At 36.4% G+C, this 26143-nt stretch overlaps 1 protein-coding gene and 1 non-coding gene across 2 annotated transcripts; one reads left to right on the top strand and one right to left on the bottom strand.

Moving 5' to 3' along the window:
- Positions 1-14037: 14037 nt before the first annotated feature.
- On the top strand, positions 14038-17987 carry LOC141667777 (ubiquitin-like domain-containing CTD phosphatase). The gene is made up of 6 exons (XM_074474394.1): positions 14038-14384; positions 15356-15500; positions 16543-16657; positions 16740-16803; positions 17045-17210; positions 17429-17987. The coding sequence occupies exons 1-6, from the start codon at positions 14128-14130 to the stop codon at positions 17672-17674; spliced, it is 993 nt and encodes a 330-aa protein (XP_074330495.1). The 5' UTR covers positions 14038-14127; the 3' UTR covers positions 17675-17987.
- Positions 17988-24469: 6482 nt separating this feature from the next.
- On the bottom strand, positions 24470-24576 carry LOC141669441 (small nucleolar RNA R71). Its single transcript, XR_012553726.1, has one exon. It is a non-coding gene; the product is annotated as a small nucleolar RNA R71 (small nucleolar RNA).
- Positions 24577-26143: the final 1567 nt, after the last annotated feature.

Raw genomic sequence — 26143 nt, 5'->3', positions numbered from 1 at the left:
TTCAATCATTTCCACCTCGATAGTCTATACAAATTTCACAATAGCATCCTTATTCAAGTTGAGGTCAGTCCATATGGCCTCCAAAAGATGAAAATGGTTATCCTCTTTTCTTTCCTAATTTGGTAATGATCACATGGATGTTCTGGAAGATATTGGTCGTGTTCAACGTGAACTTCTTCTTAATAAATCCTTATTTACTTTTGTTGTTTATCTCAACAGTCATCTCAATGTTGGGATATCTTTTATACCTGGCGTCTCCCTTCCTGGGTAACATGCCCCCGGTCTTACACTTCACATTCTTGAAGGTCACTTCCTTCATCCAATTTTCCTAATTTCTTACTTTCTTGTCTCCTCAATCTATCCGCGTCTCATTGTTTATCCTTCGAACTATCTCAAGGTTTCCTCGAATCCTCCCAACCTGAAGGGGGTACAACATATATGTATCTCTTATGCCTTCAACCATCAATTTAACTCATGGTGAATCACCCTCATCCTGACGATTACTTACTTTTCTATTTCTATTGCTACGAGTCTTTAGGGTTTTCTCATACCCAAATTCCTTATTATTCCTCAAACTCTATTGCCTTTATATTCCTTTCCACTTCAGTTTCTTTTTATTTTCCTTTCTCTTATCATTATTTCTAGAACTAACAGAACATAAGCATTGATTTCAAACATCCCGTCATTCTGGATTCGTGTCCTCAGAACGAATCTTGACAACTTTTACAACTTAGATTCATAATTTATCATACTCGTCCGCCTTGTTCTGGCTCTAAAGCTTTTACACTATCTCCATAACCTTGGGAAGTACTTTCCTGAAAATAATTGACTGAACTGTAATCAGTTTATCATAACCTCTTGCTCCGTGCCTTTCTTGGTCTTTCACCAGTGGGTGGTCTCTCTCTTAGGAGGGTAAGTGACAAAAACACTATTTTCTGATTCGTCAATCATTTAGAATCTCAAATGATTCTTGTATTTCTTTTAGCCAGGCTCTTGCCTCGGCTGGGTCAACTATTCCCTTGGAACTCTGAGAGCTTAGCGACTTAAAGGTCCTGAAAGAATTTCACACCACATTGTTTTCTCAAGGTGGTGGTTAGGGTAAAAGTATAAGTTTTGTTTTAGGCAGGTCCATGGATTGCCCAATAGGAGTACCATCCTGGTTCTTCCTATCTTGCTCGACTTCTGTTTTCTCAGTCTAAATATTTCTTCCTACTCCCCATAATTGGGGTCATCTTTTAATTTAAAATCTTCATTTTCCACTTCATTATATTCTGGGTTCCTTATATCTTAATTACGACCTCCCTAATTATCACAGTCAAGGTTTGCCCCTAATCTTATTCCTCATGGGGGCATAATTCTTGGAAAAATTTTAAGAATCTCTGGATATTTATTTTACTTACTTTGCTTAAGTCTTTCCCTCGTTCTGTCCTTGCATGATTGCAAATTATGAATTCTCAAGTTCTATAAACTTCATGACACTCTCTTAAGTGTTAATAGTGCAATTAACAATATGAACTTATCACAAACAACTGATCTAAACTAAAATTAACGAATATATACATAACCATTTGTTCGAGGGTACAACTACTGAACACATTAAAGAGAATTACATCATTTGATCTGATCGCTTATATCCCAAAAGTACTACCATAGATAATCATCTCATCATTAAAATTAATCATTCATAACTTAGGCTAATCCTCCAAAAGCGGTGCTACATGAAACCCTTGTCTGATCGCTCTGGCTCTGCACACTACCATGGATCAAGAAATGCGGGCACGCACGACATCCCTAACCTGCTCCATCACAGAGGTGATGAGGTCTAAGATAGTGGCAAGTAGAGCTGGATCAATCTGACCCACAAGATGGCCTCTAGCTGTAACATGGGTGATAGCCTCAATCCTTTCCATGCTATGAGCTAATCCTGCCGGAAGTACCCCGCCCTCAATCCTTGGTGCAGTAAGTCGATCCAACAGATCACTCCTAACATTACGGGCCTCAGACAGGCCACCCAAAGTCATGTAATAATCGGCGATAAGAGAAGCCTGAGTGGTTGCATCTAGCAGTCCATGGGGTGCAGGTGGTGCAGGCCCAGGGGATCCAAATGGATAACCAAGCACGGTATCAGGTGACAATGGTGCAGGAGATAAAGGTGGCATTTCCTCAGTAGGTGCTGGGCTTTGTACAGGGGAGGGAACAGGAATTGATGGAACCTTATGGATGTCTTCAGGAGCCTCGGGAAGAGGGTCTGATACTGGTATAATTGGTGTCATGGAAGGCCCCACTCCTTCTTCCCTCATTAACCTTTGTGCCCTTGGTAACTCTTCATTCTCTAGTGCCACCCTCGCCGCCACTGTTGCTCTGGTAGTCGCCCTGACTACAGTCATCAATTCCTCAGCGGTCCTCTCTTCATTCTCGTCAGGATCTTCCACGAGATCCTCCTCGACAACAATCCCTTCTGGGATAACATCCTCAACCGCAACATTCTCAATATGAATCTCATCCGGTCCCTCGTTAGGGTACTCTATCAGATTCATAATTTGATCTCCAACATGTAATAAAACATCCTCATGCTGATGCTCCTGAACCTCAGGGTTCGGTGCCCCGCTGCCCTATATGAGAACGAACTATGTTACTATCACGATATTTATAAGGGTTCCCATAAGGGTTTTAACTGTCAGTATTACGTTAGGTAGTCCGACTATGAACTTGGCAAGAGTTCTAATTATCTTAGTGAACTTATTATCTTAACGTCACATCATCTCTGAGGTTTATAACGCTTGGCTCTGATACCATTTCTGTAACACCCCCAAATCCGGGGTCGGGGATCCGGGTTGCCACGAGTTCCATTTCCCTTAATAACACCCAATCTTAATAATTAATCAACTATTCTGTACTGTGACCCCACCATAAATATACACACCACGAGTTATAGTCTCAGAGATGAATAACCAAAAATAATCACAAGTCGTTTTATTCCACAATTATATGCCAATACACCTTAAAAGGGTTTCTGAATAAATTTACATTTCTTTGCCATTATTACAATTCATAAATATACATAAATCTGGTTCATCAATAGTTGAAAACCTAGCCTATTGGTAGCTCCTACCTCAGCTACGGCAGCATCAACGCTTCCAGAAAACTGTGGAACATTTTCTAACCGCTTGCGAATTGGAAGCTTGGTCCTGTTCATCTTGTCTAGCTGATGTTGTGTGATGAAAGAAGAAAGCAAGGGTGAGCAACAAGCCCATCAAAATAATATGTATAATGATTTACAATATATGAGCATTCTCATAGTACTCATGAAAGTCTTGGTCAAGAAGAAATGAACCAAGTTTGATATCTTACCGCGACCAAGTCGCAAAATATTCAGTATATATGTACATATATACTTTTCACAATCTTTGAAATCCTCTGACATGTATAATATACACAGAGTTCCCATTTATAACTGTATAAAATATCGTTGTAAGGTGATCTCATATATCTAACCTTGTCTCAACATTTTTCCGAAAATCTTTGACATGCACAAGATAATCATTTACTAGATATAAGTTTAAAAGATGAAGTTACAAGATACTCCAATATACTTATATCTGAATGTTATTTGAACTACCACCGTTCAAGGTATAATGAGCTTTCAACAGTTCATCACATAGATGAGACTACAAGACAAGATTTGAATAGATTAAATCTTTGAAGTATTATTGAATGAAATGAAGTTATGATATACTTCATTAAGTCCCGATATATATATCCACATATATATCTCTTTATACATTTCCTGAAAACCTCTATCATGTAAAGTATGAACAGAGTTTGTAACATCCAATGAATTTGGAAAGAAAAGAATTTTGGCATAAACCCGATATCTTGCTGATCAGGCAAAGATACCAATAAGTAACCTTTTCTACTGTAGATGGATGAATTCCTCGCCGGTCATCACCCTGGCCGCATTCGGACCTCGCGTTAGACCGTTACCTGGCCACTCACACGTGGATGGACTGTCACCCAGCCTCTTACACCTTCATAGACCGTACCCCGGCCTATCGCTTATGCCGACTCAATCAGATGGACTTACTTCCCGAACATTGGGCAAGTAATCAAATTGTTGTCTCAAGACAGCAACCACGTTGCGAATATAAAATACACCACAGAGTCGGATCCCTCAGGTTTTGAGCGAGTATTTAAATCCCCTTGGAAGGAAGATCTTAAATATAAAAATGAGTTTTGGGATCCGCTCTAACCTTTAAAAATCATTTTGAAGACTCGAAAACATTTTTAAGAATGTTTGGAGTACTGCTGATTTATTAAAATAAATCAGTCCCGATATATTAGAAATATCTGAATATTATTATTAAAATAATAATCCCATAAGGATAATCCTTATAAAACTAATTGAAGTAAAAGTTTCAAAACTCATACTTGAATGAATATTAATAACCAAAGATATACTTATACGAAAGTACGATCTTTATTTGAATAATCGAAAATAAGTTTGATTATCGAAACATTATTCTTTAATAAAATAAAGAATATTATTTAATAAATAAGCGGAGTCATAAGTCCTCAAATGAATATTTAAAATAATATTCATTAAATAAAATAAACGGAGTCTTAAATCCTCGAATGAATATTCATAATAATATTCATTAAATAAAATAAACCGAGTCATAAGTCGTCGAATGAATATTCAAAGTAATATTCATTAAATAAAATAAAGTTATCGAATAAAACTTATTCGATTAATAGTTTGAAAACTATATTAATATATATAAATATATATAAATATATATAAATATATATATATAATATACTCGGGAACATCGACTCCCGGTTTTAGCAAATGTTCACCTTTGGGTCCCCTATACTAAGGGTATACGCAACTACTGATTATCTCTAGCATAGGTATTATGCAACTTATAAGCAATTGAATCAACAATATATAACAAGATTACGAAACAGACATGCATATATACCATATCACATGCTCCAATATATCGCAAGATTCACAACTAACAAACATGCACTTATCACAAGATAATGCATATACATATATTTACATCACAACAACAGTATAACGGGTAGAAAACTTGCATGAGCGACTGGGGGTTACAAATGGCTTGGGACGAGTCTGGTAACCTATAAACAACATATAATTTGGAATTAAACCAAAGTTACTTATAAATCTATACTTTAACCAATTTAGACTCTAACGCTCGCTTTGCGCTTAACGATTCACTTAAGTCGCTTGAGTACCCTCGGCTCTACCATTTTTAATAAATTAACCATTACGAGTTTTAAGGCAATTCTTTCGCGAGTGTCTTACCAACTGCCTATTACACTTTACATAAATGTTTCATACTCCAATTAATCCTTTAAGGTCTTTAACCTATGTTTCAAATTAAGGCGAGGGGTAATGGTTCGTTCGCGAAATGTCGTTACTTAAAACGGCCGTTTCTCCTAAACCGTACATCGGAATCAAACGAACCACATATCAAAACGAAGCTCGTAATATGAACTATCTAATCATGGCAATGGTCAAAACCTAGCAGGGAGTTCTCGGGTCCTAATGTTAAGAACAAAACAGCCTAAAGTAAATCGGACATTACGACGGCTATGTTTACGCGATTTCCCAAATTTAAAACACTCCAATTCAACCCACAATCAATCCACAATCACAACCCAATAAAAAATCCATCCATACTACATCATAACAGCCCCAAAAACTCAACATCAACAATTTATACTTATTCTTAAACTTGAATTTAACTACACTTAAGTTCATTAATCAATAATCCAAGAACTACCACTCCAAAAACTTCACAAAATCAACTAATCTCTACATTTACAACTAGCAAACCTCTCATGAATTATAAAAAAAAACTAAACCTAATTACTCAAATAAAGTTAGGGTTTGGAGGGGTTATACCTTCCTTGGAGAGTGGAGAATCAAGAGAATGGCTTGGAATCACCCTTAAAGTCCTTATCCAAGCTTAATCTAAACAAAACTTCAAGAACAAAAAATTTAGTTCTTGAAAAACACTATTCACCATCTTCTTCCATGATTTTTAGGAAGAGATTGTTGATGATTTAGGAGCTCAAACTTATAGGATATTCATAACTATGCATAAGGAGTCTTAGATAATTACCTTGTAATTTAACAAAGCTTGGAACTATGATTTTGACTTTCTTGCTTTGGAAAAGAAGAAGAAGCCGAGAGCAAGGTGAAGAAAATGAAATGATCTTTGTGTTTTGGGTGAAATGATTGTTGGTAGGTTGTTTTTAGCTTTGATTTTGGTTAATTACCTTTTTAACCATGAACTTTGTGTGGTTTTAAATCAACCACACCTCATTCCCCCTTATGTCATGCTTATGTCACCTTGTTATGTCATCATCCCTTACTTGCCCTCTTCTCATTGGTTTGATGACATCATCCCCTCTAATCTCTTTGATTAGCTTTTAATTATTTGGCTAATGACCGCTGATCTGTTATACGGTTCGCTTAACTTTCGTTTTCGTTTATCGTTTGAGGGATCATACCCGGGATCTTATTACTTAGGTTTCCTTAACCTTTCTCAATACATTATTTTCCTTTTTATGATCCTCTCTTATAATCCTTGAATTTAAATCATTTTTATTCTGTTACCTTATACTCAATTCTTTCTGTATCTGGTAGATTTCTGGGAAAAATCAAAGTGTTCGGATTTGGATTCTGACGATCTTTACATACACTTATATACCACATAGAGTACTAATAATATCCCAGAAGATCAATAAAAGAACCCCTACATAGTGTGGCATGAAAAGTTTTCTTATTCAGAAAAACACTATTCATAAGGGTTTCAAAAATTTCAAAAATTGGGGTTATTAACAGCATATCCAACAAAAATTCCTTCATCCGCTTTAGCATCAAACTTCCCATTTTGATCAGTTTGATTTCTCAGAATATAGCATTTACAACCAAAGACATGAAGAAAGTTTAGAGTTGGTTTCTTGTTCTTGAACAATTGATAGGGAGTCATGCATCTTGCTTGATTAACCAGAGAAATGTTCTGAGTGTAGCATGCAGTATTTACAGCTTCAGCCCAGAAATATGTTGGTAGTTTAGATTCTTCAAGCATTGTCCTTGTAGCTTCAATAAGTGATATGTTCTTCCTTTCCACTACTCCATTCTGTTATGGAGTCATTGCTGCTGAAAACTCATGCAGAATCCCATTTTCCTCACAAAATGCTCTCATGACAGAATTCTTGAACTCAGTTCCATTGTCACTCCTGATTCTTCTAACTTTGAAATCAGGATGATTGTTGACTTGCCTTATGTGATTGATGATGATTTCACTAGCCTCATCTTTAGACTTTAGGAAATATGTCCAAGAGAACTTTGAGAAATCATCTACAATTACTAGGCAAAATCTTTTCCTTGAGATGGACAATACATTGACTGGTCCAAACAAATCCATGTGAAGCAGTTGCAAAGGCTCTTCAATTGTTGAATCAAGTTTCTTCCTGAATGATGCTTTAATCTGCTTCCCTTTTTGGCAGGCATCACATAGTCCATCCTTTGAAAACTCCACTAGAGGAATGCCTCTTACCAGTTCTTTCTTTACCAGCTCATTCATGGTCTTGAAGTTTAAATGGGATAGCTTCTTGTGCCATAGCCAACTTTCATCTTGACTTGCTTTACTGAGAAGATAAGTTACAGATTCTGCATTAGATGAGTTGAAATCAGCTAGATACATATTTTCTCTTCTCACACCAGTGAGAACCACTTTGTTGCTTCTTTTATTAGTCACAACACAGGCTTCTGAGTTGAAGGTTACTGAATTGCCTTTGTCACAAAGCTGGCTGATACTCAACAGATTGTGTTTGAGACCATCCACTAAGGCAACCTCCTCAATAATGAAATTGTCCTTTGAAATCAAGCCATATCCCACAGTATAACCCTTGCTGTCATCTCCAAAAGTAATACTTGGGCCAGCTCTCTCCTTTAACTCTGTGAGCAGGGTAGAATCATCAGTCATGTGTCTTGAACAGCCACTATCAAAGTACCAAAGATTCCTTCTGTTTCCCTGCACACATCAAAATCAAATCAAGTTGATTTTGGTACCCAAGTTTCCTTGGGTCCTGCCTTGTTAGCTTTCTTTTTCTGTTTCTTAGGTCTTATCTCATTTGACTTAGGAATTTCAGATTCATCCTTAGTCATTTGAGTTGGACCTTTGAAACCATTCATTGTAACAGAACTATCATGCATATAATGACTAACAGGAAATGGCATGCTTGGTGTAAACATGTTATTCCAGTAAGGCATGCTAAATGGCATTTGTGGCATACTGTATGCAGCACAATAAGGATTAGGTGCAAATGACATATTAGCAAACTGAGCATTCATGTTCTGTGTAGACATAACATTAACAGGCATGGGAGGCATGGCATTCATGTTAGGAAATTGAGACTGAACAGACATGGGAGTAGGCATGGAAGATTTGCAATTAACAGATAAATGATTTACACTACCACACTTGACACAGATTTTTCTAGGAGCATATTTATTAGGTGTGTAGTTATTGTGTTTGTTAATCCCTACTTTACCATTCCTATTATTTTTCCTTTTAGTCTCTGTTTTTACCTCAATTTTCTCAAGTCTGTCACTTAACTGTTTGACAGTCATGTGACCAACATTAGCCTTTTTCCCTTTCTTAACTTGACTTGACTCTCCTGAAATAAAGTTCTTGGAAACAGACCCATACTTCTCATTCAGCTTAATTAGTTTGGCTTTGCTAATGGGCTTGTTCACAGCCGGCGGATGAGGATTTTCATCATTCGACGGATAACACTTTTTGTTATCCGACGGATAGTCCTCATCATCCATCAAATCTACATCTGTTAGCAGCCCATCTACCAAATTAGGTTCTAGTTTCTCTTTGTTCTTTTTCCAGGCTTCATCACAGAAAGACTCAATTCCTTGAACTTTGGTGATTTGAGCATGGACATCCCTGGATGTATTCCATGCTTTAATCACCTCTTGTTCACGCTCGAACTACTTCTTTAAAATCTCTTCCTTTTTCAAGGACTCAGTTAATTCCTCCTTGGAAATCTTACACTCAATTCTTAATTTCTCAAAATCAATAAACTAAGACTCAAGCACATTATTCCTCTCACTTAAAAACAAATTTTTTTCTTTGATTTTAGCATTTTCTTTAGTAAGAGACTTAAGTGTAACACGCAAATGATACAATTCTATAGACATGTCATTTATGGCATCATTACACTCAGTTTTAGATAAATGTGCAAGGTTTGTAGTAATTAACTGATTGCTTAAGGAACTTGTCTCTGTCTCATCAGACTTGGCCATTAGGGCTAGATTGACATAGCTGACATCTTCATCCAGACCATCTGTTGCCCAGTCATTTTCTTGTGTAATAAAAGCCCTTTCCTTTTGTTTGAGTAGATCAAAGTATTTTTGCTTATAATCCACAGACTCAAACTTTTTCTTACCGGAATCTGACTTTCTACACTCATTGGCAAAATGCCCTGCCAGGCCACATTTGAAACATTTGAATTTTGACTTATCCACCATGTTTCTATTTGGCTTGGCTGCTCCAAAGTTCTTCTTGAACTTGAGCTTGGCAAATCTCCTGGAAAGAAATGCTAGGTGCTCATACATGTCCTCCATGTCATCTTGGCTCAATGAATCTTCACTTTCTACTGCAAGCCCCTTGCCCTTGTTCTCATAGACCTTTGAAGTTGACTCAACAGCTTCCATCTTCACTTCCTTCTCCTTTTCCAACTCAACAACTAGTGTAATGGATCCTCCTTTCTTCTTTCCTCTCTCCATCCTTTTATCCTGCTCTATTTCAAGCTCATAGGTTTTCAGAATGCCATACAGTCTCTCCAAAGTAAATTCCTTATAATCTTGTGAGTTTCTTAATGAGACTGTCATTGGTTTCCATTCCTTTGGAAGAGATCTAAGGAATTTCAGATTAGATTCTTTAGTCTGATAGACTCTTTCATGCAACTTAAGAGCATTTAGTAGTTTTTGAAACCTACTAAAAATGTCAGTGGGAGACTCACTTTCCTCATTGTGAAAATGCTCATATTGCTGAATCAAGAGTTGCATCTTATTTTCTATAACTTGCTCAGTGCCATCACAGATTATCTGTATAGTATCCCAGACTTCCTTGGCAGTTTTGCAGTTGATAATGTTGTCAAACATGTCTGCATCAACTCCATTAAACAGAATATTCATGGCCTTTTTATCCTTCCTGACTTGTTCAATGTCAGGATCAGACCATTCATGCCTTGGCTTGGGGACTGATGGCTCGTTTCCTGTTGCAGCTCTCATTGGAACATGAGGGCCTCTTTCTATGCAGTCCACATAGGCCTCATCTTGAGAAAGCATATGAAGATGCATCTTTACCTTCCAATGATGGTAATTATCTTTATCCAGAAAAGGAATCTTGACTCCAACATCCTTCTTGTTCATCTTGTTGAATTATTTTGATCTTTAAACTCTTTATAAGTTAAGAGCAAGCTCTGATACCAATTGTTAGTCCCTAAACAATATAGCAAGAATTACAGAAGGGGGTTGAATGGAATTCTTGAACCTTTTTCTTAAAATAAGAATGTTCAAACTCGAATATAAATATAAGTGTTTTGATTAGCACAATGCGGAATAAAAACTTAAGTGAATCAAAACATAAGTAATAAAAAATATGAGTCTTTAAAAACTTTCTGGTGGATTTAAACAATTCCACCAGAGATATATATTATATCGAGAGAACTCTGTGTGCAAGAATGCTACAGCTGCTTACAGATTTGAACTACTGAGAATGCAGAGAAATGCTAATAATTATGCTTACAAATGTTTCTCACTTTTTGTATCTCATATCTTGGTTTCTATTTGCTACTTCTTGGTTTATATATTACCAAGATTACAAAGTCAAAAGATAGAAGCATTATAAAAACTATCAGTTTTTATGCTTTGCTACTTTGTTCTCTATTACCCAGTTAATAGGCTTCCTCATTCCGTTTGCATACATCTCGACGCATGTGACCAGTTGTCACTGTCAACTGATGTTTGAATTCTTTATCCGTTAGGTTCATGATCATCCGTCGAGTTAATGATCATCCGTTGGATTGTTGATCATCCGTCGGGTGCTTTGTAGATTATCCGTCAGGTAGCAATCAGGCACTTGACTTCATTTCACTTATGCAGAATTACAAGACATCATCTATGTACAATTAATCAACCTATTCTGCATATCTAGTTAAAGTCAACATGACTTATATGCTACTACAGAATCTATACAAAGGTGTATGCAGAAATGTGCTACAGACTCATTATTACATAAGCTACTCACTCGATGGATAATAAATCATTATCCGTCGGGACTATAAAGATTTATCCGTCGGGACTAAAATTCTTATCCGTCGAGTGCTACATTATTTCACTAAGTAAAATCTACTTAAGTGTTTTGTTTGTGAAATCATCAAGTACACAACATATGCACAACAAATATGCATATGTTTTTCACTCTTAACTAAATCGACAGTGAACTACTAGTAATGTTCATAGGTGCCTAAGAGGGGTTGATTACATGTTTATAAGAAAAATGTAAGACGATTTCAGTTAGGAGTAGGGCTATAAATGAATTGAGCTGATCGTTAGACTCGACTCGACTCGACTTATTTAACTCGACTCGACTCGTTAAGTAATCGAGCTCGAGTTTGAAAAAGAAAATATGCTCGTTAACCTTATCGAGTCGATCCGAGTTTTACAAGTGGTCGACTCAAACTCGACTCGGGATTGAATCGAGATCGATTTCATTAAAATTGACTCAAACTCGACTCGATAAGCAATATACTTAAAAAAATCTAAATATATACATGAGCATGTTCTATTCTAAATCTTAAGTGGTAGTGTGATGGAGTTTTATCTCCGAGACTTTAAATATTTTCTTCTTATACTGTATTATCCAGGACAACTTCTATATGCACTTTTGATTTTCTTGCTTTCATTTCAACTCTGAAATGTTTGAGAGATAAATTCAATCTATTAACACAACAAAGTGTCAATTTTTAAACTAAAATTAAATCCATCCGCATATATCAATTTTGAAAGCAAGAAGCAAGAAAAGAAGACATACCAATTGATTTGTAAGATCGAATTTGCTGAAAATTGCAACTGATTAGAATCCTGGTACTCTTTTCAGTCGATTGGCGTTGTGGGTAGTGTAAGTGTGTAAATCGTAGTTTTATTCTCTACATGTGTCTTTCTAATTGGGTTTGGCTTAAATTTTAATTTAATTGGGTTGGGCCTTATTTGGACTCTAATTGTGAAAAAAGAACAAAAAAATAATAAATTAATGACCAACTCCAACTCGACTCGAGTTTGATCCGACTCGAGAAGTTCGTGAATAACTCGAACTCGACTCGGTTGTTAAAAAACTCGAGTTTGAACATTAAAATCTGATCGTTAAACTTTTCGAACTCGACTGGACTCGTTAAGAAAAAATTCGAACTCGAACTCATTAAGAAAAACTCGACTCTACTCAGTTCGTTTACAGCCCTGGTTACGAGTAGTAGTATATGTCTGTAATCAACAAAAAGTGAATATCTAATATATTATAATTGTATTATTGCACCACAAAATGCTATTTTTATTTTTTTGATGTTGTGGAAGTTTGAACTTTTATCCTTGCTCCCGAGTTTTAAAATGGGTGGAAAGCAAATGTAAAATAGGTAAAATAGTTTCACTTTCAAACTTAATCGTGTTCCCGTGATTTTAAAAAGAACGAAAGCAAGTGGTGATAAATATAAATTTTATATACTTTCACTCCAAAACTTTCATCCAATTTTTGGGACGAAAGTACTTTAACTCCCTGTCACTTACTTCATTTCCATATAAAAAATACGAAACAAGGCCTTAGTAATTCGGTTTGAATCGTATCGCAATTGTTTATTATTTTTTTTATTATTGAGTACATTAATTTAGATTTTAGTTTATACACATAATTTTGGTTATTGCATACATTTAGAAATAAATTTGTTTAAATTTTGTTATCTTCAGTTTTTTTTAAAAAAATATGTTGAGCTCCTACTATAAATTTGAGTCGCATAAATGAACAAATTTTTTTATCTTATGTTTCCAATTTTTAAAAGCCTTTTAAAGTGTGTTAACTAGGGCTGAACAAAAATCAGATCAACCGAAAAAACCGACCCAACCCATCCTTTTATTGGACCGATCAACCCGAAACGTTTGAAAGCGAAGTATTAATGGGTTCATTTTCTTAAAACCCGAATATGTTGGGTCGGGTCAAAGTTTAACAAATTTAAACTCTTACCCAATCCAACCCAACACGTTATATAATTGAGTTATATTCTCATTATATATTTAGTCAATTACATATTTAGTTCAATCCAAATTCATTACATGCTAGCTAATCTCAACACATATTTTAATCTAATTTATCCTAATATGATAGTAAATGTTTAAATATTTGACCGGCGAACTATACATTATAAACTAGTAAAAAACTAACTTATTTTAATTTTCATTTATACGTTTATAAAAAAATCTTTGTTAAAGATAATTGTATTGTATACTTTATTTATTTAGATGTTTTGTCATCTGAAACTAGATTTAAAATTTCTCTTATTTTAAATTTTGAATTAATGACTTGTGTGAAGTTGACATTATGAATTACTGTAATATTTGACATTTGCAGAATTAATAGTCGAACTTTAGATTATGATTTTCAATTTAATATCGAAAATTTATTCAGTTGAGTGTTGATATAAAATGATAAAGGTATAAATCAATCAAACCGGACCCAACCCAGTATATAAATAATAAGGCTGGGTTAAAAATATCTTTTAAAATTAATGGGTTAAAATTTTTATAAACCGAAATAATTGGATTGAGTCATTTTTTACTCCGAACCTGGCCTACCCAGTCCGTGTTCAACTTGGTGTTAACTAACTCGACCGGGTTTATTTTGCATTGCAGCATGGCGTATAAAGTCAATAAAATTCTAGCCGAGTTCGAGAAGCCTTTTACACAAAAATTTACCACAAAGTATAAATAAAACAAGAGTATAGAAAAAGAAAAGTGAGAGAAGGATGGCCGGAGCATCCTCATCGGCGGCGACGGAGGAGGAGATGACCTTGACGGTAAAGTGGAGCGGTAAAGAATACACGGTGAGAGTGTGCGCAGATGATGCTGTTGGAGAATTGAAAAGGCGTATTTGTGAAGTTACAAATGTACTTCCTAAAAGACAGAAGCTTTTGTACCCTAAAGTTGGATCTAAACTTGCTAATGACTCTCTCCTTCTCTCTGATCTTCCCCTCAAATCTTCTCTCAAAATGACCATGATTGGGTCTCTCTCTCTCTCTCTCTCTCTCTCTCTCTCTCTCTCTCTCTATATATATATATATATATATATATATGTTATTGTAAAGTGTTTGTCGATAAAGGTGTGATTTTTATTTGGATTCTTGATTCTTTATGGGTATGTGCACTGTGATTGTTGTTTTGTTGCTTAAAGTGGGTTGTTTTAGATGGGTTTTATTATGTAGGGAAAAATTGAATTTTGACAAGTGTCATTGTGAATTTAATTTGTTTTCTTGATGTTTGAAGGGGGTAAAGGTTAGATTTTTATTTGTTGTGTGTATGTTATTTGCAGTGAGAATGCAGTTCCCTTGTATAAAATGGGGTGTTTTAGATGGGTATTGTTGTTTATTTGGGAAAAGATTGGATTTTGATAAGTGACGGAGTAATTCATATGGGGAAATTGTTTTAGGTAATATCATTGTTCATGGGTATGGGTAGACAGTGGGCGTGTTTATGAATTTGTGATGAAATTTTAGGTTCGTAATTGACTAACGTATTGTTCAAGAATTGCTTAGAGTGTTTAGTTGAGTTGTTTATCTTATTTGAAATTAGTCTTGACTGTTTTTATTGCTTTGGAATGCTTTTTAGCCAATTTGATGAAATATATAATTTTTTGACAAGTGAGAGATGTAATTTTCTTTTAATTATTTAATTTAAGTGTTGTTTGGAGGGGAAGGGAGATGTTGAATATTTTTAACCATATTATTGTGAGAATTGACTATGGTGGTAGGGTCAAACGTTTGTGGTGATCTGTGAGATCTTTAGTTTTGGTCTTATTCAATGCCTGAAATTCATTTAGTTATGTAAAGTTCTAATTCAGAAATGGGCGAGGAGAGAATAGATACAATGCTCAAGTTTATAATGCATAGCTACAAGCTGCAACATTGCCCTCATTAAAATTACTTTCATATATAAATCAAGATGCATATGTTATAAAATTATATTGTGTATTTGCAGCACTGTTGAAGATGATATTATTGTGGATCAAGTAGATTCTCCAGAAATTGTTGATGATTTCGAACTTGGACAAGACGAAGTTGTTGATATTAAAGATAAATTTGTCAATAAGCAGAAACTTAAGAGACGTGCTGATCAGTACAAGGTGATACTTTATTATGATACCACACAATTATCATTATCGGTAAAGATCGCTAATATGTCTTTAAATGGTGATTGTTTTGTGTTTAAGGGGCACAAATTTTGTAAGCCATACACTATATAAGGGGTACACATACATGGTGGTTGTCTTGTTTTAAAATATATATTGCATTGATAGGTACACTAAAAAATTGCTGTTTTAATTACAAGATTTTCTAATAGGCCCTTGCGGAGTAGGATGAGTCCTTTTTGTTTAAATTAAGATGCAAGATTAATTTTCAATTGGTTTCATAGATATGGTGAGTAAGGATTGTTGGTTCAACTGTTCAATTACAACGATTGCAGCGTATTGTGGTCCTGATACTCCTTCATCTGTATTTAAAATTAATTCATTTAGATATCAAGATGATTCAAAATAATATAAGCTACTTGGCAGTTGTTACAGATACCTATAGTTAGTCTTCCGGTGCATTGTCATGGATAACTTATAGTTGTATGGGAAAAAATTATCAAAGCATTCTTATTTTAAATCAGTTAGCCTATACAAAGTACTATAAAGCTTCCTATTATAGGTTATGTTGTTTAAGAAGTATGAAGGACTTTGATTTTGTGTTAGGTTATGTTGTTCATACCTTTATCTTTCCCAGACGAAGCTAAACTTGACAGTGTGAATCAAGTTCATCAAATTTTCACTATTATAAGACACTGTAAATTCTAGTTTCGGTGGCAATCTTAAATATCATCTGCTTAAATGCATATTTTAGGCTAGCATTTTATATGCTTTGCTTGAGTTCCCAACATATTATGCTTAATTCTAGTTGTAATGGCAATTTTAATTATCCCAAGTCATATTTTACTAACTTTATTCATTTCTACAATCAAGCATTTACTAAACTGTTTCCACCGAGTTTAAGAAGTTGGGATGACCTATTAAGGGTTAGAGATAGTAGTTGCATAAATTCTAAAATTTTGTATTAGAATTACAGACAGCATGCTGTGATCACTTTGACCATTATGTGCTGTTGATTCTCGTGTCCCTATTGTAGATTGTACTCCGAAATCCGTGCCGTAAAGACAAAAAATTGCTTGTTCTGGATATTGATTATACCTTATTTGATCACCGGTCACCAGCAGAGAATCCTCTTCAGCTCATGCGACCTTGTAAGTAATTTTCTCATTTTCCACAATGGTTTTAATTTTTCCCATTCAGTAACAGTGACTATTGCCTTGATATATCATGCAGATCTTCACGAGTTTCTTTCAGCTGTGTATTCTGAGTATGATATTATTATATGGTCTGCAACCAGGTCAATTTTTTTAATCCTTCCCTTAGTCAAATTCTTTGTGGCCCGGCCCCCATCTTTTCGAAATTTGATAATTAAAATATTTTAGAAGATTTTTCTGCTTCATCATATAAGTTACTATATTTCATTGTTTATATTCTTATTAAGTTATTATATTATGCCAAACTGTATTTAGATTTTGCAAAGTCTTTTATTTGCAATGAATAACTAAGAATACCATTGCTATTGAATTTCACTTTCGCAGCATGAAGTGGGTTGAGTTAAAGATGGAACAACTTGGGGTACTTAACAATCCAAACTACAAAATTACAGCTCTATTGGATCATTTGGCAATGATAACTGTTCAATCAGACAGTCGTGGTATCTTTGATTGCAAGCCTCTTGGCTTGATATGGGCTCACTTTCCAGAGGTTTACTCAATATTCTCGACATTACCTTTATATTTTAATGAGTGGGCCTTGTACAGAAATGAACAGGAATATAGAACATTGTTCTATTCTGTAAAGAGGAATACCATCAATTTGTTTCCTCCATATATACGATGTCTTTAGGATACCTTTTTGGTTATGATATATCTGCATACAATAGCATGTCAATCTAACTTTTACACTAATTTCTGTATCTGCAGTTTTACAATTCAAAGAACACTATCATGTTTGATGATCTACGGAGAAATTTTGTGATGAATCCTCAAAATGGGTTGACAATAAGACCATTCAGAAAGGCACATGCAAATCGAGATACTGACCAGGAACTTGTGAAGCTCACTCAGTACTTGCTTTCTATTGCTGATCTTGATGACATCAGTGTACTTGACCACAAACACTGGGAAAGGTATAGCGAGGCTCATTCAAAAAGACGGAGGCACACATGATTGACATGATTGATGTAGAGAGACGGTGCTGGATTATAGTTATGAGGTATGCGGTATAAATGCGTGGTACCAGGAGCTGGGTTCTTGTCAAAACTTTTGTTTTCAGTCTCGTATTATGGGTTTCTGTCCTACAGATGTTAAGTATTGAAGATTAATTTTAATCAGATTCAGTAAACCTCTGTTTTCAGTCGTCACCTTGCACATCAGATTAAACTATTATTGTGTAGAAGTTTTTTGTTTCAGTAGTTTTTGTTTTAGGTTAAAATGTTTGAACGAATATATTTATTCACAATTTATTACATCATTCACGAAACTCTAAGCGGAAGTCCAAATAGGATAGATTTATAAATTCTACAAAATTAGTACTCCTAATTATTATTACGTGCAATCAGCTACATGACCTGTCAAAAGATCTATTATATTGTGTGAGAAACTTAGGGCATGTCTGGCAGAGTTAAGCCTATGACTCGTAAGTTGCAACAAAAATTTATGAACTAGTGTTTGTTATAAGTTCTAATTATAAGTTGAATTTATAACTTATAAGATAAGTTAAATGTTAGTAATAATGTGTTTTTTTCAATTATTTTGATTTTTCATTTTTTGCTAGCTTTAATTTTAAAACATCTGTTTTTAAATTTTATTCTAATTTAAAATTTATAAATTTAAAATAATAATATTTAAAACTTATAAATTTAAAATAATTATATTTAAAATTTATTTATTTAGTTCATTTAGGTGAAAAGGAATTCTGACTTTCAAGTAAATTTTCCAAACACTTAAAAAATTTATAAATATTCATGTAATTTTCAGTTATAAGCCACTTATTTATTTTAAATCACAAATTATTCATTTTAAGATTTTTAAAGCGGATACTTTGATAGGTTTGCATCACTCCGTTGTTAATTTGCATGTACAGAGGGGGGGAATTCAGAAAAATTAACATGATATTCCAGCGTAGAAACTTGACTGGTTTAGGTGTTTACAAGGCAGGAAGCGTTCATTTATGTAAAAGATAACCAAATCTCACTATACCGTATTATGACATATGTTTTGTATATAAAAGATGTGATTTGTGGAAATTAGATATTTTATTTACCTATATAATTTCATAACACTATATTATATTGTCATATATATATTTTATCATATATATACATAATATATAAGTGTGCTGAATAAATATTTTATTTAATTTTAAGGATAATTACTTGAATTTCACAAAAAAAAGATAGTTACTTGATTATTTGTACAATTAATTTTAAAAAATTGAATTTCAGATATAAAGTTAGGCATAGGCATAGTACATACTACATATATGAATTATTATCTTATTTATTAATTTTTTTTAGTTTGAAAATATATCTCATATATTTTTAACATATTTTTATTATTATAAAAAGTAACTAAAATGTACATATATTATTTTAAAGAAAATATTTAAAATAAAATTGCTTACATATAAATAATATATATTGGTATTATATATTCAGATAAGTTCGAATTATAATTAGTCAATTCATTTTAGTTTATTTGAAATTTGAAATCGGAACTTGACCCATTATTCAAAAAATACTCAAAATTTGATTATATCTAGGACCGCAATGCCCATTAAAGAAGGCCATATGTATGACATTCAGACCCAGAAGATTAACACATTGATCAGACCTGATTGAACAAAGAAGGCCCAATAGCCCTGAATATTAATTAATTTCGTAATTAATTAATAAGGGATAAATCAACTGATCAGTAAAGATTAGAACACAATTCCTTGGAGATTGGCCTCCAAGAAATCCCACAGGATAAGGAATCAACTTCCTGCATTATAGGACTCCAAAGTCCATTCTAATTCTGAGACTTGTCCACCAAGTCTCCCAACCCTAACCTAATTCGAAGGCATCTCATGCCTATATAAGGGGTCTAACCCCACAAATCACAACTACATTTTTGACTTGATCCTTGGCGAACAGCAAGGTACGTAGGCATGTTGTTAAGGCATATTGAGTCACGAAACACAAGAGCAGTCAAATCGAGCCTCGAAACTCACGAACCCTAGCATTAAATATACCCTAAGTTTTTATCCATAACATCTGGCGCCGTTTGTGGGAAAGCATAACAATAACCATGGTGAGAACACGGAGCGGGAGCAACGCCTTTGAAGGAACACCAGCTGGGATGGCCCAAACGATTTCGTCAACGGTGGAGATACCCCTGCATTCGACCTAGCCATCACCCAAGGAGGAACCCTGATAGGGGCAATTGAGCCTCAGCCACAAGGGACGAATTCTTGGGCTCCTCAATGGACGAATTCTCAACTTCAGCAGCTACATGCACTACGAATTCTCGACCCGTTGGGTATGAGTATTCAACTATTGTGACCACTAACCCCCTTATGGGATGCCCCTCTACCCCGAGGTTGGAGGAAGTGGACATGCAAATCGGAGTGAAGCACAAGGGCAGACGCCCCCCTATATACGCGGTTTGGCTCCTATTCCGGAGGATCAAGAATTCTCTGGGTCTTATACTGAGAGAGACTCTGAATCTTCGGATGATGATGTGGCTCCAAGGAGGAGGCGTGCTGGTAAAGAACTAATGCTTGATGCTAACCAATGCCCCAGAAGCACCCGAGTGATGAATCCCCAAGAAGTGCAGGAGAGGATCAGGGCTCATGAAGCTGAGATCCAAAGACTGAAGCGCGACATGGAGGCACACCTGACCACGAGACCCCCACTACCTCCGAGGAGGAGAAATCCTCCTCCAATCATAGACCTAGATGGTCCACTACAAAGAAGGACTGTTGTCCCAAGGGCTGATCCAAGTGAGCTTTTACCCCTAGGAGATCCTGATGATCCAACTCCACCATTTACTGAAGAGATAATGAATGCCCACATCTCGAGAAAATTTAAGATGCCCGCCATCAAAGCTTATGATGGCACTGGAGATCCCGCTAAATATGTCAGGACATTCTCTAATGCACTGTTGTTGCAGCCCGTGAACGACGCTATTAAGTGTCGGGCCTTTCCTCAAATCCTATTGTGAATGGCTTAAAGATGGTATAGTCGTTTGTCTTCAAATTCTATTGGGTCCTTCAGAGATCTAAGTCAAACTTTTATTAAGCAATTCATCAATGGGAGAGTCCATGAGAAAATTTCAGCATCCCTCATGAGCATTGTGCATGGAGCAAAAGAGTCCTTGAGAGACTATCTGAACCGTTTCACCAAGGAAGTTTTGAAGGTCCCAGACCTTGATGACAAGGTAGCTATGATAGCACTACGACAGGGAACTAGGGACGAGTTCTTCAAGATGTCGTTAGCCAAGCGCCCCCCTGAAAGCATGTTACAGCTCCAAGACAGGATCGGGAAGTACATCAAAGTGGAGGAAAGCATGAGGAAGACGGTAGTGCATAATGAGCCTGCTGGTGGCAAGAAGCGAATTACTAATCTTGAATATGATGCTAAGGACAAGTATCCTAGAACTAAGCAAAACACTGATTCAACCCGAAGAAGGGATGACCTGGATAAAAGTTCACCGAATATGCTAAATTGAACGCTCCTAGAAGTCAGATTTTAATGGAAATCGAAAGAGATAGAGAAGTTTGTTGGCCTAATCCCCTGGAGTATGATCCTACTAAGCTAGATAAGAGCAAATATTGTAGATTTCACAAGGACGCTGGTCATGACACCGATGAGTGTAGGCAACTGAAAGATGAAATAGAATTCCTCATTCGAAAAGGAAGATTGAGCAAGTATACTGAAGATGGAGGAGACATAAGTAATAATGGAAGAAGCAACTTCGATGATCGTAAAAGGGATTAGGATGATCAGGGGCGAAATCCCCAACCCAGGGGACCGGTGATAAACGCAATTTTTGGAGGACCACAACCCGAGGGCCAGTGATAAATACGATCTTTAGAGGACAAACTGCTACTGGTCCATCTAAAAATTTGAGGAAAGCATATACCAGAGAAGTTATGCATATTATCGGAGAAGCCCCAAAGAGGGCCAGGACAGGATTAACAATGACATTCGATGATTTTGATTTAGAGGGTTTCAAATTTCCTCATGACGATCCTCTGGTCATAACACCGATAATAGGGAACAACCATGTGAAGAGAGTCCTTGTAGATAATGGAGCTTTGGTGGACATCTTACTCTATGATACCTTTATAAGGATGAGTTACAGTGATTCTCAATTAACTCCAACTGATATGCCAATATATGATTTCGCTGGAGTCGAATGCCCTGTGGAGGGAATAATTAAGTTGCCTCTGACTATAGGTCAGGAACCAAGACAAGTAACACGGATGTTGGATTTTGTATTGGTAAAGGCTGGATCAACTTATAATACAATCATGGGAAGAACGGGAATACATGCTTTCAAGGTAGTCCCTTCTTCTTACCATTCAGTGATGAAGTTTCCCACCCAGAACGGGATTGGAGAAGAGAGAGGAGATCAAAAGATGGCAAGGAGTTATTATGTAGCCTCTCTTAGGGCTGATGGAGTTGGGGGTAGGTTTTGCCTATTGAAGATCTGGATATTCGCGAGAATGACGAGAAAAGAGGGAAGCCAGCAGAAGACTTAGTTTCGATTCCTTTGGCTCCCGAGGATCCTGAGAAAGTAACTTTCATTGGAGCATCACTAGAGGAGCCCCTTGGAGGGAAGTTGATGAGGTTTTTAGAAGAGAATAGTGATGTGTTTGCATGGTCAGCAGCTGATAAGTGGTATTTTATACCACTTAGAACGTCTTAAAATGGCTTAAATTGGTGTCTTGAAATCAAGTATTTTGTGTATTTGATGCGTTTTTCTAGTGTTTATGCATTTCAGGATATTAGTTGCATTTCGGGGGAAGAATCATTAAGAATAAGCCTTGGCATGTGTTCACCATTGCGAGAGGAAAGGAACGGGCAGATTACGGCGAAGAAACGGAGCAAACTTGGATTTTTTCCAGTGGAGGCCTGCGCGCCCGCGCAGCTATGCTGAGCGGCCGCGCAGGGTCGGGAATTTTGCTGAATTATTTTAGACTTCTACTTCTGTTTGGCTTCCAACTTCTATGTAATCTGAGTTTTATGGGAATATTATATAAGTAGATTTGAGACGTTTTCACAAGGAAAAAAAGGAAGAAGAAGAAGATTGTGTTTTACGCAAGAAGCGAAGGAGATAAGGAAGAAGACCGATTTAGCACACCGCAACGAAGAGGAAGCATATTTTCTTGTGTTTCTTATTTCGTTGTAACGTTGGATGCTAGTTTTCTTGCTTTGACTTATTTACTCTTATGACGTACTCTGTTTTAATATAATTAGTTTAGTTATTATTTTCTTGTGTTGTTTATCATGATTTCATATGAACCCATGATGGCGATAAGTTCTATTATGGGCTAATCGTGATCATGGGGTTGCAACGGATTTATTATGGAATTCTTTAGTTAATTGTTTAATACTTTAGTGTGTGATGATTGCTTGATATCTAGTATTGGTTGTGCGTATTCGTCTTATGTGCGTCGCGAACATATAAGATAGGGTGTTAATCTCTTGTGAAGCGACGGTGGATCTTGAGATTTAGAACTTGCCATACTAGCATAGGTTCATGTACGTTGTGCATGATTAGTGGGTAACTCTAACAGTTTTATTTGCCTTATGTAATCAAAAAGGAATAACTTGTGCTTAAATCGTTGTGTTGTCAATTTTTGTAGACATATAGGAACTCAACATAATTGATGACTATTCGACTTCTATCTTAATTGTGGATGCTTGGTAGAATGGTATTAGTACAATGAAAGTTGGCTTTTATCAGTTTCGTGTTATTCGATTAATATCATCACTGTCACATGCTAAAGGTAATAACAATGGCTATAGAAGGAAGTAATAATGAAGTTGTGATCTCATGAGTGTTTTATTATTGATAAATTGAAGTGTTAGTTAAGTGGTTAATTAAGTAGTTAATTATAGTTAATATTTAATCAACAATTTTAAGTGTTATTATCTTAACATTGAGAAGTAAAATCATACATTGGTGAGTGAGTTTAATTAGACAATAATTTAGTCTGAGTCTCTGAGGGAACGAACTAGAAAATATTCTATATTACTTGCGAACACGTATACTTGCGTGAATATTAGCGCGTGTTTCCGCCCTAACAAGTTTTTGGCGCCGCTGCCGGGGACTCGGCGTATTTGTTTAGTTTATGTACTTACCATCATTGGTCATTAGGACTCAGTGATTAGGACGTAGTAGTTACTTATTTTTTCTGGTTGTGTTTCAGGTACTTTAGCAAGCGTTTATGCAAACTCGTTCTCATGCTCGCAAGAGGACTTTAGATACAGCTGAGGAGACAGATGAAGTTCTTAATATTCCGGAGAAGTTAGATTTTGAGGATTCGGATTCAGGAACTGAGCAGAAAGAACCAGTAAACATGGGAGATCGTATTGTTCAAGCTGATCCAGCTCTTATGGATTTTTCTCGGCCTAAAATTGATGACATTCAGTCAAGCATCCTTCATCCGGCTATTCAAGCTAACACCTTTGAAATCAAGCCGGGCACTATTCAGATGGTGCAGAATTCTGTTTCTTTTGGAGGAGCGGCAACTGAAGACCCCAACATGCATATAAGGAATTTTGTCGAGATCTGCAGCACTTTAAGTTTAATGGCGTGACTGATGAGGCTATCAAGTTGAGGCTTTTCCCATTCTCACTAAGGGACAAGGCTAAAGACTGGTTACATTCTGAACCAGCTGGGTCCATCACTACGTGGCAAGATCTTGTGCAAAAGTTTCTGGTGAAGTTTTATCCGATGGCAAAGACTGCTGCTATGAGGAGTGCTCTTACTCAGTTTGCGCAGCAACCTACAGAATCTATGTGCGAGGCTTGGGAACGCTACAAGGAAATGTTGAGAAAATGTCCACATCATGGAATGCCGGATTGGATGGTGATCACTGGTTTCTATAATGGTTTGGGGGCCCAATCTCGGCCCATGCTCGATGCAGCAGCTGGAGGCGCCTTATGGGCTAAAAGCTATACTGAGGCGTATAATTTTATCGAGACGATGGCTGCAAATGAGCATCAAAACCCAACTCAGAGGATGGCGTCAGGCAAGGTAGCAAGTATTCTAGAAGTTGATGCAGCCACCGCTATTGCAGCCCAGCTCCAAGCGCTATCAATGAAGGTTGATTCTCTGGCTACGTATGGAGTTAATCAAATAGTTATGGTTTGTGAGCTTTGTGCAGGTTCTCATGCTACGGATCAGTGTTCTCTTGTAAACGAATCTGTTCAGTATGTGAATAATTATCAGCGACAACAGCAGCCTGTGCCAGCGACCTATCATCCTAACAACAGAAATCATCCAAATTTCAGCTGGGGGAATAATCAGAATGCTATTCAGCCACCATATCAGCAAGGAGTGAGTAAACAGTTTAACCCACCTGGATTCCAGCAACCACAGCAGTATGCTACAAGGCAATCATATCCTCAACAGGGAAGTGCAGCTGCACCTACTAGTGCTGATTTTGAGGAACTTAAGCTGTTGTGCAAGAGTCAGGCGGTTTCTATCAAGACCTTGGAAAATCAAATTGGTCAATTAGCCAATGCAGTGCTCAATCGTCAACCTGGCACTCTTCCCAGTGACACGGAAGTACCAGGCAGGAAGGAAGCTAAAGAGCAAGTCAAGGCTATTACCTTAAGGTCTGGAAAAGTAGCTGATGCTGAAAAGGCAAAAGAAGTAGAAGCTGAAATTAGAGGTGAAGAATCTAAGCAAAAGGAGAAAGCGGCGGAACCAAGGAAGACTACTGTTGAACACACTCTGCCTGAGGCTAATACAGGGGAGAAACAACTCTATCCTCCACCACCTTTTCCTAAGAGATTGCAGCAACAAAAGCTGGATAGACAGTTCGGGAAGTTTCTGGAGGTGTTCAAGAAACTTCACATCAATATACCTTTCGCTGAGGCTCTGGAACAAATGCCTAGTTATGCGAAGTTTATGAAGACTATTCTTTCAAGGAAGGTGAAACTGGATGACCTTGAAACCGTTGCTCTCACAGAAGAATGCAGCGCTGTTCAGCAACAAAAGTTACCACCAAAACTGAAAGATCCAGGAAGCTTCACCATTCCTTGCACAATTGGCAATCTGACAGTTTGACAAGTGCCTTTGTGATTTGGGAGCAAGCATTAATCTGATGCCGTTGTCGATCTTTAAAAAACTGGATCTGCCTGATCCAAAACCCACGTACATGTCACTACAATTGGCTGACTGTTCCATTACTTACCCAAGGGGCATAGTTGAGGATGTGCTCGTCAAAGTGGATAAGCTCTTCTTTCCAGCAGATTTTGTTATTCTGGATTTTGAGGAAGATAAGAAGATTCCCATAATCTTGGGGAGGCCTTTCTTGGCTACTGGCCGTACCTTGATAGATGTGCAAAAAGGTGAACTTACTATGCGGGTCCAAGATCAGGATGTGACCTTCAACGTATTCAAGGCAATGAAATT

This window comes from Apium graveolens, chromosome 6, assembly GCF_009905375.1.
Source record: "Apium graveolens cultivar Ventura chromosome 6, ASM990537v1, whole genome shotgun sequence".
NCBI lineage: Eukaryota > Viridiplantae > Streptophyta > Magnoliopsida > Apiales > Apiaceae > Apium > Apium graveolens.
This window is presented reverse-complemented; position numbering and strand designations above follow the sequence as displayed.